Source organism: Varanus komodoensis, unplaced genomic scaffold (genome assembly GCF_004798865.1).
Source record: "Varanus komodoensis strain SLA01 unplaced genomic scaffold, ASM479886v1 scaffold1, whole genome shotgun sequence".
Taxonomy (NCBI): domain Eukaryota; kingdom Metazoa; phylum Chordata; class Lepidosauria; order Squamata; family Varanidae; genus Varanus; species Varanus komodoensis.
The window spans coordinates 88,808,047-88,823,888 of NW_025335268.1; the positions used below are offsets into that span (position 1 = coordinate 88,808,047).

The 15,842-nt window shown below is 45.0% G+C and overlaps 1 protein-coding gene across 1 annotated transcript in view; it reads left to right on the forward strand.

Annotated features, from left to right (window-relative positions):
• EPHB1 (EPH receptor B1) overlaps positions 1–15,842 on the forward strand; it is a 470,470-nt gene that overhangs the window by 392,533 nt on the left and 62,095 nt on the right. Inside the window, exon 5 of the mRNA XM_044434348.1 lies at positions 6,346–6,681. Within this exon, the coding sequence (XP_044290283.1) occupies positions 6,346–6,681 (336 nt within the window). The remainder of the gene's footprint in view (positions 1–6,345; positions 6,682–15,842) is intronic.

The window sequence follows — 15,842 nt, forward strand, 5'->3', positions numbered from 1 at the left end:
ACCTGTCCCAGGAGACTTTCCCCAGTCTGGCCTTCAGTTGGCCAAAGTTGGCCCTATTGAAGTCCCAGATTCTAGTGCTCAACCTGCTGCACGTCCCCAGTCCCCTGATCTCAAAGCAAAGGATGGAGTGATCACTCGCATCCAGAGCTCCCCTAATCTGTACTTCATCTATCAGCTCCTCCCTATTGGTCAAGACCAAGTCAAGGATGTTCCCCCCCTCGTCACCTCTCGGACCCTCTGTGTGAAAAACGCTCCCTCTATAGCTTCTAGGAAGCGACGTGACCTGGCTGTCACCACTGAGTGAGTCTCCCAAGTAATATCCGGGAGATTGAAATCTCCCACAATTACTGTGTCTCTCCCCCGAGATATTGTTAGAATCTGGCCTGTCAGGACATCATCCAGGGTCTCAAGTTGACCTGGAGGGCGATAACATACCCCCACTGTCAGGTCTCTTTCCCTGTCAAAACTCCTAAGTTTCACCCAGACTGCCTCTACCAAATCCCCATCTGTGCTGCATTCTATCTCACTGCATCCTATCCCTTCCCTGACGTATAAAGCCATGCCCCCACCTCTCTTTCCCTTCCTGTCCTTTCTAAAAAGGTGATATCCTTCTATGTTCACATTGCAGACTTGCCTTTCATCCCACCAAGTTTCTGTGATTCCCACCAGATCATACCCTCCTATTCCCAGGAGAGCTTCAAGCTCTTCCTGCTTATTACCCATGCTCCTGGCATTAGTGTACATGCCTCTCAACTCCTTCCCACTGCTTCCTTTCCTTGGAGTTCCCAGCCTCCTCCTTCCTCCCATCCTCCCTGATACCTGGCCCCTTTCTGTAGGAGTCCTGTCAGTCCCTGCACAGTATCTCTAAAACCCTGCTCCCAGAGCCCTGACCCTCCCCTCACACTTGTCCAGTGCAGACACGTTACTGGGGGGCCTGACCCCCCCCCCCGCCGGCTCAGTTTAAAGTCTTCTGGACGAAGCTCGCTAGAGCATCTCCAAAGGACCTTTTCCCCATACTCGTGAGGTGTAACCCGTCCCTTGCCAGAAGTCCATTGGCAAGAAAATGAGTGCCGTGGTCGAGGAACCCGAAGCGTTCCTTCTGGCACCACACCCTAAGCCAGTCGTTCACCTCGGAGGCCCTCCTGTCCCTTCCTGGCCCAAATCCCCGGACAGGTAAGATTGATGAGAAGGCCACTTGGGCCTTCAGCTCCCTGAGTTTCTTCCCCAAGGCCTCAAAGTTCCTGGTGGTCCCAACCACACCCTGCCTGGCCACATCGTTTGTGCCCACATGGATCACCAGGAGCAGCTGGTGACCCCCGGAGCAAACAAGACGCTCCACTCTGTCCTTCACATGCCGGATGCGTGCGTCCGGCAGGCAGCAAACCTTCCTTGTCTCCAGGTTGGGGCTGCATACTGCCGCCTCAGTGCCCCTCAGCAGGGAGTCCCCAACAAAAATCACCCACCGCCGTACCTTCCCGGTGCTGGCGGGCGGCCGTGCCCTGGCCCTCGCCTCTCCTGCAGCGGCCCCCTTGCCGTCTGACGTCCCCCTGAGGCCTCATCAGCCCCAGCCTCCCCAAGTGGAGAGAACCTGTTTCCCAGCTCCAGATTGGTGCCAGGAGGAGGAGGCCGTGCTGGCCTCCTCCTCTTGTGGGTGACATACCTCCATGTCTCCACAGCTGCTCCTCCCATGGTCTCTCCCTCAACCCTCTGTCTAGAGGGGGGCTGCTCCGGGGGGCCTGGAGAGCTTTCTTGGCCCTCAGGCACCTCACCTCCTCTTCTAGCAGGGTCACCATCTTGCACCGAGGGCAAGTGTATCCCTGCCCCTCCTGGGGGAGAAGGGCAAACATGTCGCAGCTCTCGCAGCAGACAGCAACACCTGTGACTCCCGCCAAGGCCATCTCCTGGTCTGCCATCGGTATCTCTTCCAAGACCTTACCTTGGTCCCCTGCCTTGTTTGTCCTGCAGTTCCTCTCACTCGCCCAGTTCTCCCAGACAAAAACCCACTCGCACACACACACAAGGATAAAATAAACTTAAATTTAAACTGGAAGAAAAACAAAGCACAGCACAGCACAGCACAGCACAGCACAGCACAAACAAAACAAAACAAAACAAAACAAAACAAAACAAAACAAAACAAAAACAATCAAACCTCTGTGTCTCAGGGAAGGGAGTCTCCGGACAGCCCGGGACGCAGCTAAGGTCCGCAGACAAGGGAGGACGCCTTATCAGTCCCTCAGGCCGGTGGCCCCGCCTGTCCACTTCCTCCTGGCCCCTCTAGCCTCTCTGGCCCCGCCCCCTTCCTCTCCACTGCTCCTGGCCCTCTGCTCCCCCGCCCAGCTCCTGCCTTGCCTTCGCCAGTCCCCTGGCCACTCAGCACTCTCCCCCAGCCTGTGCCTCTGCTGCTCTGCCAAGAGGCCAGAGCCAAAAGGGCTTGCAGTGGCTGAGTGCAGCCTTATCAGTCCCTCCGGCCGGTCATATTGTGGACATATTCTGTTTGTCATTCTTGGTAGCCCAGAGATGGGGCAGAACAGCCTGCCCAGAATTCACATTATATGTGTGTATCTTTGGCTGCTCTTTCCAGCATGATCCATACTGTATTTGTTCTTATTGAATTTCCATTAATTGATTCCAGCCCCATTTCCACAGCATATAAAAACAGCATTGCATGTAATTCTTTCCCCGCAAATTGCCTGCAGTCACTCCCAGAGTGGTGCTGCCTACGCATTTGATATACATACTCTGAACTCTGGTGTCCAAGTTGCTAATAAATAATAACTGCATAGAGAGTAGACACAGAAGGAGACCCTGATAGGACCTCACTAAATACCCATCCTTTCAGCCTGACATCTTGAACTGTTAATAACTGCTCTCTACATCTGACATTCTCTGCTAGCTTGTGTCTGTTTTTATAGCATGTGCGCTTTTCTGAACCCTAAACAATATGTTTCAAGGTCTGATTTTTTTCCAATGTTCCATGTCACCTCTGTTTTATTTATCCAAGATGACATGATTTGTTCAAATTGTATTTGGCTTTCAGTGGAGTGTGGGTTTGTAGGAGACTTCCAACTGTATAAGCTTGCAGTCTGAATTCTCATCACAGCTTAGAGTGTAGTGGTATCAACACAGATTGGCTGAGGATGAGTTGATATAGTAATGTAAACAGACCAGATTTCTTCTGTTCACATGATGTCAAAACTGAGATGGGGGACAATTCTTGGAAACACCAGAAATGAAAGACTGCAGTTATTATTCTACTAGATGGTTTGAAGTGGGCAGAGAGTGTTATACTTGCCCACTGTGAATTGCCCATGTCAAATCTTTCATTTTCAGTATTTGATTTGCCCTTCAAAGTCTTATATTACATGTCCTCAACCTAAGATTCTGAGGTGAGGGGTGGTGCAGCACAAATAGCCAAGAACCACATGACACAACTTATTTTGAAATCAAGTAGACTGTATGGTTGCTCATATTTCTTTCCATGTCAAGCACTGAATATTTATAAAATGAAACATCAGAGAAGAATTGGGGTGCTTCCAGATGGATGGCTGCTAGCAGTACCAATCACATATTCTGCAGTGATTCTGTCTTTCCCTGCTTAATCATTTTTTTCCCTGTGGAAACAATAAGAAGAAGAAAGATGAAGGAAGCAGTTGGAAAACACAGGACAATTAAGAAAGGAGAATGTCATTGCCTGCAGCCTATATAAAATTCTGTGAAGAAGGCAAATTGCATAGAGTTTACAATGTTTGGAGTCCTTTTGCTTAGGGGAAAAAGGGTGGAAAAGAGGGACATGACAGAGGTGTCTAAAATTATACCTGGTCTAGAGAAAGTGTATAGGAGGATAGCTTTCTCCTTCTCTCATAATACTAGACCCCGTGGTCATCTCATTAAGCTGATTGGAAGTACATCTTTACACAGTGCATAGGTAAACTGTGGAATTCTCTACCACAGGACAGCATCAAATTGGACAGCTTTAAAGGACTGGAAAGATTCATGCACAACAAGGCCATCAGTGGCTACTAGTTATGATAGCTGTATATTGCTTCTCATACTGGAGGCAGTACGAAGACCATTCAGCAAGAAACAGAAGTAGGGCACAGTCAGAGCAGAATGCTGAACTTGTTAGGATTTTGGTCTGATCCATCCTGGCTCATCTTGGTTCTTGTGTCTGAAAGTATGGATAGGCTTTTGTGAACAATGTTGAGTGATTCTGGATATTGCAATAATCTCTTTGTGTAGTATTTACATGACGGAGGCTTCATCTAAGCAAGACTGGGCTGGCACAAGACATTGTGATTCCCAAGGAGAGTGGGAGTGGCGTTCCCCCCAGCCCTCCCAGTTTGTTTATGTTAGGCTTTCCTGGTGCCTACACTGTTGTTTCCAGTGTTTCCTAGGCCATCTCACCCTTTAATTCCACACTTTGAGGACTAGCTCCTTCCTTGGAGTGAGGCACTAGGGGCTTGGAGAGTGTCTATGCCACTTTGCTTTGGAGAGGGTCTATGCCACTTTGCTTCAATGGCCGCAGGTACTGATTAACATTTGTTAACAGTATTTTTAAGCTGAACCACCTGTAGATGGTACTTGTGGTTGCCACAGCAAATCCATAGCATAGCTCTCTGGGTCTGCTTGCTGTATGAGAGTAGACACCTTTCTCAGAGTGAGGTATGGGGCTGTACTTGAGAAATCTTTGTAGAAGTGCCTCTGATTGCTTTCCTGAAGTAAGAACAGTATGAGTCATGCTTCACAACTGGGTGGGGAGCTGGTTAGCTAGTGAGCAGGAGGGTGGTTGGCACTGGAGGGTGTGGTGGAAATGGCCCGAAAGCACAACCCTGTATGTGGTGAATGGGAAATATGATTCTTTGCCCCTCTTGGTCTGCTGCTCAGGTCATCTGACTCGACACAGTTGCTTGTAGGTCAGAGCCTGGATCAAGAGTCACAAGATGCAGAGTCCATGTCCACACACTCTTGTCTCCCAGTGTCAGTATCATTCATCCCAATTCCCCTGCCCCGCTCCACTGGCAGCCATTCTCCTGTTCTATCGTTCCCCCTTTCTTTTTCTCACTCTTGCCAGTTGCTCCAATGGCAGACCTTACTGGCACAAACCACCTCACATTCTGGAATATTCCTCGGGGTGCCACTGCTTCTTTGAGCTTGCAAGTAGCTGGGGACAGAGGGAAAGGGCAGTTTTGGGGCTTCAAGCGCACATTCTCCTTTCTTTCCATCCCTTTCCCTTCAGGAAGGCTATTATAAGAATTTTATTTTAACTGTATTTTGTTTCCCGCTTCTTGAATATGTGTTGCCAGGGTGGTCAATGGAACTTTGGAATCTCATCCTGGCCATATGATTGTGTGAAGTCAGATGCATTTGGAAAATGCAGAGGTATGGGTTGGGAGTAAGTCTGTCAGACTGGCCATTGAAAACAACCAAGGACCTCTTAGAATTGAAAGGGTTGTGTTGTATGACTTGAGAGCCTCTAGCACAGTCAAACCCAACAGCCCATAAACTTTTAGTGAACTGGTGGGGCCCATAAAGCTAAAGAGGAAAAGTGTAATGGCTTTAAAAATGTGCGAGATACCTTCCACAGAGCAGGACAGCTGAGTGGTATAATTTGGTAGAATCATTGTGGAAGTGGCCAGAGGCCATTTAATTTAACCTCATGTTCATGTCCAAAATGCAGCAATCTAAATAACTGAGGCCAAAGCAAGCTGTAACTGAAGAGCAAGTGCTCAAGATGAAGTTGTCTGCAGAACAAATAGCTCTTGATGATCCAAACAGGTGAACCAAGGCAAGGAGGGGAGCAGGTTCCTAATGTTCCCTCCACATGTGTTATCATGAGCCTGAGCAACCTGAAAAAAAGGAAAAAGAACAAAGAAAAAAACTTTGAAGGGTGGCAGACTGGCATCTGCAGATATCAAATACCTGAAGGTAACTTAAATACATTATCCAAGCCACTGTTCAAATGAAGGCAAAACTCTGCTAGGGCTATGATTAGTTAAGTTAACCTGCAGAAATTTCCTTTACAGCTAATGTGATTAGTGAGATTTTGCACAAGTTAAACATGTCCAGCAAGTCTTCCAACTAGAACTTTTGAGAGAGGGCAGAAATTTGTGTTGCATAGTAGAAGAAATTCTCAAAATCATTAGAAAAGCAGAAAAACTGCCTTGACCTTGTTGATTATTAACAGGAGTAACACAATAGAAAATAACAAGAGATACTTCTTAATTTATCCATGTCTGACAGAGTTCCAGTTTTCTAATCTCACCAACATCTCAGCAGATACCTATTGTATCATACACAGACATTAACTTGCATAACCTTTTCCTGCAAATTGTGTTTTAACAGGTGTTCCTTCAGGGCCTCGCAATGTGATCTCTATTGTCAATGAGACATCAATTATTCTAGAATGGCATCCACCTCGGGAGACGGGAGGCCGTGATGATGTGACCTACAACATCGTCTGCAAGAAGTGTCGGTCAGATCGGCGTAGTTGCTCCCGCTGTGATGACAATGTAGAGTTTGTACCCAGGCAGTTGGGTCTCACAGAAACCCGGGTCTTCATCAGCAACCTATGGGCCCACACTCCATATACATTTGAGATCCAAGCTGTCAATGGAGTTTCCAACAAAAGTCCATTTCCACCACAGCACGTGTCAGTGAACATTACAACCAACCAAGCTGGTAAGTGCCACAGTAGCAGCTCAAAGACTTCTTGTGTGATTTTCTTCAAGCCACAGAGAAGGAAACTTGAGATTGTTTTAAGACAAGAGTGCAGAACCTCAGGCATGTGGACCAAATCTGACTCACATTGGGTCCCAATCCCAGACAGAGAATGAAAAGCCAATTAGTAGCTCTACACTTACTTTAAAACAACCAAATATCCACTACAAATTAAAGAGGGGCATGCCCAGAAGCTCAAGAGGTGTTATTCTGTCATTCTGTGCTCTCTGCACTACACAAATGCATTCTTTAAGAGCTCACTAATTTTAATTGCCTTTCATGTTAGGATTTTTTTTTTTTTTTGGTAGAAAGGCCTATAAGTTTATATATAAAATAAAGTATTTCTAAAGGAACTGTTAACATTAAATTCTCTCAGAAATATGGATAGGCATTTACCCTAAAGCAAGAGTGGAAATATAACTGCTCTCTGCTCTAGACTTTTTCATTCCTGCAATAATTTAAGCTCTGCAATGCTGTAAGTAAGGATCCTTCCTTAGCATATTCCCTGTACCATAGCATAACTGGGAAGCTATCTTTGATAAAGGTAAAACTGCAGAGAGATTCTGTCACTACCTTCTAGTAACAGCACAGGCACTCTTCACTAGACCTCTGACTCACTCACAAAGCCACATTAAACTCAGCTGGGGAAAGAATGCCATCTTTCCAGATAACAAAATCCTGCAGTTAGAGTGCAGGGACTCTGAAATTTCCAGAGCAGACGTGCCACCTTCAGGCTTGACATCTGGATCCTCTATACAACTGGGTGGCTGGTGCATTGAACAACAGCACTGACCTCTGCAAAATCATGTAGGAAGGGCCATGCTTTCTTCTGATGTTAGTATGTATCCTCATCAATTTATCTTTCTCCCTCAGAGATTCATTTTTAATAACCAGGAGCCATCCCAAAACCATGTATTGCTAAGTGAACCTGCTCTGGCAGAGGAATATAGGGGAGGTGGAGTGGGGAGCCAGATGGCGTGGATCTGGGAAAAGCATGAGCAGGTGCACATGTGTTCTGTATGAGAGGTGGGGAAGGGACAGCTACCAGGTGGTGGCCCTGGCCTAAAGCATAATGAAGAGTAGAATTGACAGTAGACAGCAACAATAGATGGCAATCTGTTTTGGCTTGGTTACAGAAGTGGGAATATTTCTGCTTTGTATGGTGCATGTCAAATCCAAAGTGCTTGCTAATTTCACTCCCATGGGAGCATTTGCAACAAAAACCTGGCGTAAATATTTTAGCATCCCATCTACTGGGAATAAAAACTCTGTCAGGTTGTCATGTTAGGTTTGTGCCTGGATGTCATTCCTATCTTTCACCAAGTACGATCCAACCTACCCATGTATTTCTGCTCTTTAGTCTATTCTTCTTGCTTACTCCTCTCCCTCTATGTTGACATCTACCCACCAGCCCATCTGCCCCTCCATTCATCTGTAGCTGCTTCCCCTCAGAAAACAAGATGCCTCATGGCAGCCTCAACACCAGCAGGTCAAACACCTCTTTGGTCTTGACCTGCTCCGGCCATCCTTCCCTTTCTGCAAAGATCCTTTGCTTCATTCTTCTTTTTGGGGTTGTTCCCTGTCCTTTTTGTGCTTGCCTGTCAGTCAGTTTCCCATCTGCCCATTGCCTTTTTTCTTCCCCCCTATTTCTGCCACAAAGCCATGATGATTATTAAATCTTGGTATGTTGGACTTGCTCTGTAATTATCCAGCTGAAACATGTTTGCTCTCCAGCACATTAAGGACGTGAACAGTGTTTGAAAGGCTGTGAAGATAAAATACATATTTGGCAGATATGAGGTGTTAGCATTCAGCACTTGCTTAAGCAGGTTGAAATGAGGTGCCAACCAGTGAAGGCGAGGTTAATGGGAATGCACAGGTGGAATAGATTGTGCAGATTTGGCACCAGCTCAGACACTGATGCTTAACAGTTTAGTTTTGCTCGACTCCTTTCACTGTTTTGCCAGTGACCTAAAAATGCAGTATGTTTTTAACTGCAAGAGTTACTGCTGTAGCAGATGATAACGGAAAAAGCCTGTTATTATAGGCAGCTGTATATTCAAACACTGCTCTTTCAAGGGGAACGTGGATTCAGAACCTGCACTGGGCTTTATTAAAAGTGTGCATGAAAGAAAAGAGAAAAAAAGCAGACTTCCAAAAAAATGACAAATGATGGGAAAAATTGCATGCTTCAAGTTCACACAAAAAATAGTATTTATGTCAATTCTCTTCCCTTTAATTAGTCTAATTAAGCTTTCTTTAACAGAAACAAACTTGGATGCCTTTCTCAGGTTCATAAGAACTGATCAGTACCCTCTTCTTGGCCATCTGTCTGCCATGCATCCAGCCATACATTCCCACATGACTTTTCTTCCCTCTGTAGCTGCAGCTATCTCCCCATCTGTCCATCTTGCCTTGCTAGTAACTCTCCATCCAATGAATTTCTGTGTAATTGCTTGTATCTTTAAGGCTCTCTTCTCCTCCCCCTCCCTAACTTTTGTTTCTGTGCAGAGCCTGGGTGCCTCTTTAAACAGTCTTGAGAACTTCCACATTGCTCACAGTTTTGCCCACTTGTCTGAAAGGTTGTGGCTGTGTGAAATGTTGCTAACAGGGTCCATCCCCAGAGCAACAGGGTTGTAAAACACAAGAATAGCCCAGTGAATTTCTTTTGTGCACAAGTTGCCAGTGTAGATAGGTGTAAATAAGCACAAGGCAGTCTTGGTGCTGTTTCGTATTCTCCCCACCCCCGTGTGTGTGTGTGTGTGTGTGTGTGTGACTGTATTTGTTCTGGTCTATAGCTTGCTTGATATGGACACTGCCTTTGCACTCATCCAGTAACTCGCTCTTGTGTTTGGCTTCCAAATGCATGATGGGTTTTTCCCCACTTACTTTTATCTTGCAGTTCTGACCTGAGCCAGGAGTCAGTTGTCCTGCCTTACCATTTCAGACCCATAGCCATTCTGATATTTTGCTGAAAGATTCCCAGCATGCCACATTTTGGAACTTTAACGTCTTAGTTTCATAGGGTGGGATTCCTCAGTACTGACCTCATTCTGTCCTTGTAGCAGCCACATGACCATTTATTGCAGAGCAGCCTTCCCTAACCTAGTGCCCTCCAGATAGATGTTTTTGGTTTTCAGCTCCTAGCACCTCAGTCAGCTTGGCTAATAGACAGGAATTCTGGGAGCCTGTAGTGCAAAACAACTGGAAAGCAAAGGGTGTTCTGTGTTCTGTTTTACTGAAGGCAGCCCTCTGGTTTGGAGAGCTGGCTGAAGACAGGCCTCAGCTTGAAGGTGTCCTCTATTCAATGGGTTGTCTTGCTCAGGTATTATCTGAAGTCCAAGAACCAGAACAAAAGTGTGCAAGAACCTTGGTGCTTCCTGCCATCACCTGGACAGCAGGCAGACAAGCCACCTAGTAGTATTCTTCACTGTGATGGCAAAGCTTATATTCCTATTTAAGTAATAGGTATTATTCCTATTGCAAATGCATATACATTTGTATGTGCAAATTAGCATCCTCTGCCATCTTCTTGAGAGGTATACTGCCTCTTTTTTGGCAAACTGTAAATGGTCACATTGAGAAGGCACCAGACTAGGAGCTTATTACAGAGTTCGATGACTCAGCCCAGTTTTAGAACATTCATTTAGTTTGTAGCCCTTTATTTTGGCAAAAGAAACAATAAATACACCATTTAAGGTGTGTTGGCTATGGCAGCCTCCCCCAGCCTGGTGCAGTGTGTCTTACTACATGTCCCATCCTGACTGGGGACTTTTGAAGCTGTAACTGTCCGGCATACTTGGAGAATTCCAGGTTGGGGAAGGGTGAACTCACATCTGCTGACAATTGCTTCAGTTAACTTCCCATCACCAGCACAACTGCCCTTAGCCGCCCTGGTTTGTGATAGAAATCACACTGCTCTGATTTATTTAGTTTGTTTCCTGCTTCTCAGGGTGGATGCATGTACGATAACATGGGTGCTGTAGACTACACTCTGAAATAGTTTCCTGTGAGTCTGTTCTGTGGGCCAGGTCATGGTGTAAATAAAAGGGAGAAAAGAAGGCCAGCCCAGTTGTTGCGTTCGTCCCCTTCCCTGCTCTTTCTGGGGGTCCTTGAGCAATCTGGCGGACTTGCAATATGCAGAAACTAATGGGAGAAGGTGGTTGTTCATATTCCCTTCGAGTGGGATGGAAATGTGAACTTGATCTGTTTAACAATTTAATATTTTTCTAATAAATATTGCTGGTCTTGGTTGCTTAATATTCACTCCACCAGCAAAGAACTGCATAAGTCCATAAGCACACACACACACTTGCACACTCGCATCTCTAAACAGTGTCAAAAGCAATCAAGTGCTCAACACAGAGAGAGATCATTTATCCTTGCTACAGTATACAATGTCACTGGAATGATTCTTGGCAGTGCATTATGTATCAGTATTACAAGGTGCTCGCTCGCTCTCTCTCTCTCTCTCTCTCTCTCTCTCTCTCTCTCTCTCTCTCTGTGTGTGTGTGTGTGTGTGTGTGTGTGTGTGGAGGGGGGTGATCTCAGTCATGAAATATCTAAAAGGAACAGTTGTTTATGAAGTAAAGATCATATTATTATTATTATTGATTTAACTAGATTTATATTCTCTTTTTTCTTAAAATGGTTTGCATCATCCCATCCTCCTGCGCTCAATTTTATCCCCACAACAGCACCCCTGCAAGTGGGCTGAGAGTCTGTAGCTGGCCCAAAGTGACCCAGCTCGTCCCATGGCTGAGTGGAACCAGAACCCAGGTTGCCTGAGTCCCAGTCCCACACTCTTAATCACTGCTCCACACTGGCTTGCTCATTGTATAGTGCAATATATTATGAAGATCCTAAAATTTCTAAGACTACAAAAGCAACTGAAAGTGTTCAGTTACTGCTTTGTACATGACAAAAGATGACCATATCCCTTTACTGTGCCTTCCTACCTGTGTCACTATCAGTTCATGCAAAAGCTTTCTCACCTTCTGATCACTGTTGTATTTAACATTCAGGCAGGCCTCGTCATTATTGCCAGTACAGAAATGAATTGAATGGACTGCTTCTGCTAATTTAGCCACATACCATTTCCTTTTTTAGCCAGAAATAGGCCATAACAAGGATTTTTGGAATTGCTCCCTTTACACACTAAACTGATCAATTGAGCTCAGACTTTTCATATCTCTTATCAGATCACTAACATTTTATTCAATTTGCACTGCATTCATGCGTTCTGGTAGAATGATATCACAAGATAATCATTAAACAAACCATGTACAGGAAGGTTTAATGCTCCCCACAATACTAAGGTCCCTGCACCAAGCTTGAGGTATTAGAGCAGAGGTTAATAGGGGGCTCACCCAAACCCCAGCAGGGACTGCATATCTATTCACATTTGCCCTGTTGCTGCTGTACCACTGAAATTCAGCAGTGTGGAGGCAGGGGGAAAAGCCCCCTTTAAGAAGTTATTTTGCTTTTGAATAGCGCCTTCTGGCTGCTGCCACTGTTGTTGCCACACCGCCAACATTTCCTGCCAAACCACAAATGATCCTTTTTAAGGGCCTTTACTGTATCACAAGGAGTTTGGGGTGTGACAATATTCCTCCATAACTTACAGTGATTCTGGGTCTGGATCCTCTGATGTGTTAAGCCACATATCTTACATTAAAGATACAAGAGCCAGTGTGGTGCATGGGTTAGAGTATAGAACTGGGGCTGAGGAAATCTGAGTTTTAGTTTCCATTCAGCCATAGAGCTTGTTGGGTGACTTTTGGCCAGTCACAGATGCTCAATCTGCCTCATGGTGTTGTGCTAGGATTAAGTGGAGAGGAGGAGAATCTTGTAAGCCACCCTGGGTTCCTTGCAAGGAGAAGAAAGGTGTGGTATAAATACCATATTAATGCAGTATTAATAGTGATAATAAAATGAAATATTCAAGTAGCGTTATGTCCAGCTTATCTCTGGAATATCCCTGGCCGATATCGCAAGGAGCAACTCTTGGTATGAAGCACCTGTGATAGGTGCTTATTGTCTGTATATTCCATACCAAAACTTCCCAAGTGACCTTGAGTGTTCATCAAAGTTGATTAGCTATAGTTAAAACCTATGTGATTAATAGCCAAAAGTATAGTATACAAGGATCCAGGGTGCACAGTTAGATTGAACCTTTACATAGATCTGAAGCCTTGGAATAAGCAATGGGGCAGCCCGTTCCAGTGATCATACATCACCGTGTCTTCTCATCAATAGGGAAGTAAGCTTAGCTCTTTCTCTAATGTATCTTACCCTATATTCTCTTGTTCCATACTATTTATCTCAGTAAAATTGTATCCCTTTCCCCAGTTGGCCTGCTTATTGTCTCTGAATCCTCTGGTTAAAGAGACAGAAGGTGGGGGGGGGGGGGCTATGGGGAAACAACCTGTGGTCCACATGCAATGTGTTGCCAGCTCCTCCAGTAAAGCAACTGAGATAAGGGCACCTAGACAGGACATACTTGCAAGTACTGTGGAATGACAGAAAGACAAGTGTGTCCTAGATCAAATCAATCTGGAGCTTTCCCAAGAAGCAAAACTGGCAAAACTGGCACAGTTGTACTTTGGGCATGAGAAGATAAGACTCACTGAAGAAGACAATCATGCTAGGAAAAGATGAAGATGAAGGCTGAAGAAGAAAAGGAAGACTGAATCTGAGGTGGATTGATTCCATAAAGGAAGCTACAGCCTTGAATTTACAAGTATTGAGCAGGGCTGCCAGCACATATTTTGGAGGGCTTTCATTCATAGGATTGCCATTAAGTCAGAGATGACTTGATGGCACATAACAACAAGAACAGACAGGGCATGCCATCAGAATACCATACGCAGCACTGGACACTTGGCTTGCAAGGAGAATAAGCAATTGCATCAAAAAAGGCTAAACAGGCAAAGAGATTGGAGGATCTGAAGAATGTAGCAAGAGTATGTGATTTCTTGTATTTAGGGCGGCAGCATCAAAGTATCTTGAGGGACTGTCAGCATTAGAGGAAATGGAAATACGAGATTCAAGCAAGAAAGCCTTGGTTACTCTTTCAGGGCCTTTTTTCTTTAGTTTAATTTACTGTAACCAATTCATTGTAATGGTGATGGCCTGTGGGGAGACTTGTTTGTACGATTTAGAAGCTTAACAGTCCAGTCTTCAATGAAGTTAAACTGTAGCACTTAGATTTAAGATGACATAGTTAGTTGACTTCAGTGTGAGTTCATTGAGATTAAATTGGCTTAACTCCAAGTACACATGACTTAAATGAATTTGTGCACAGGGCTGCATATCCCATTTTATCAAGTAATGCAAGCCTTTCGGCTGAAGTCTTCCAAATGCTTGCCAGCTTTGGAATAGTCAGTGGAACATTCCAAAGTAGGTGTGCTGGGGGAAAGGTAAATTAACAGGACTATGAATTAAGTGCAAAAGTTCACCTTTATTGTCCCTAAGACAAAAGCCACAAAGGATGAGTGTTTCTGATTCCTATACAGTAGAGTTATCTAAGGGGTTATACTTCAAAGAAATATGCCAGGGCATGCATGCATGCATGCATAAATAAATAGGATGGGATGGGCCCAAAATGCTGGTAAATTTTAAGATGCTACTGTCTGTAATTATGCCTTAGGGGAGGCATTTCAAACTTTTATAATGGGGACAATGTACAAATGCCATGAAACCATGATTGGTGAAATGGGAAGGGAGACCGTCATGTGGCCATCTGGGGTACCTGGGGGGGGGGGGAATTGATCAGGAGCCCAAGTAGGCAGAATTTAGCTTAAAATCTGCAACCTTGCTTCAGAGGGAGTCTCACCCACACAATACTTTGGAACATGCCTTCCATCTTGTTTCACATCACAACAGTTTAATGGGGTAGGAAACTTTTTAAAAAGGCTTGCAACTGGCACATGTAGGGAGCCTTCCTCAGTTGTTGACCTGGTCTCAGGGATCAATGCATCATCAGACAACTGCTGAGGACCAAACTCTAATAGAAGCCCAACTGCTCATCCCTGTTCATCTGCTCTCCCAAAGTGCTCTAGAAATGAAGGGAAGGAGCACTAACCTCCACAGCCTTATCATTTCCATCTGGAAACTGGTATGGATTCAGTCCAGTAGGTGAGATCAAAACATGGAGTGCTTGGCATTGGCTAAGCAAGAGCTTACATGGGGGTGTGCGTGCCTCCTCTCTGTGACCAGTCCTGCTCCCAGTTTCAAGGGAAAGAGTTTTATAGTAATACAGTGCAACCAGAACTCAGTCTGCACATATGCTTCTGCTTCCCTTGTTTAACTGTATGGGGTCCTCTGCCTTGCCACTCCTAGTTGTTGGAATGGAGTTTGGTGTTGGGCAGTTGTGTTTGGGAGCAAAGCACTTCTAGGCTGTAAAGAATTAGGAATGTGCTCAAATTCCATGTGTGCTATATGGGCAAGCTGTGTGGGTGTGTAAAGTACTTCCTTTGTGGGAGAGAGCCCATTCTCCATTTCCTATCACCAGAGGTCCTTCTTATGAATGAGCTCATAATGTGTGTAACCTAGTACCAGAGTGATCACATGTTGAGTTACAGGGATATCCTATACTCTACTGTGGTGCTATGAGCAGGGTATATATGGTGATTTGGGACAGTTACTGTGACTTCTCCCATCCTGTTGAAATCAGTGGAAGTTACTGTTCCTGTGCGAGGTCTGTGGCTGGCGTAAAGTTGTGCCATCCTTCCAGTTTAACGTGAATTCTGCTGAATTCTGTAGTTCCTCAGCTGGCAGATCCTGAATATGGTATTGTGTTCTTATGTACCTGAAACTGCAGCTCAAATTACTGTTGCTGAAATGTGATCCTGTCAGGCTCTGTTCGCCTTTCTGAAGACCAAACTAAACATGATATTTAGCATGTAAAAAGCATGCTTTTTACATGCTAAATATTTAGCATGTAAAAAGCATTTGGCTTTGTTTGGGTGACTTTTTAAACAAATAGTGGATCCCCTTCCATGCATATTGGGAGCATGGCATGGAGGAGACTTTCCTTCCATTGTACATAGGAAGCTTGGTGGATGTGGTGGGTGACGTTAAAGGGCATTAACCCTCAATAGGCCATTGAGAGCCAAACA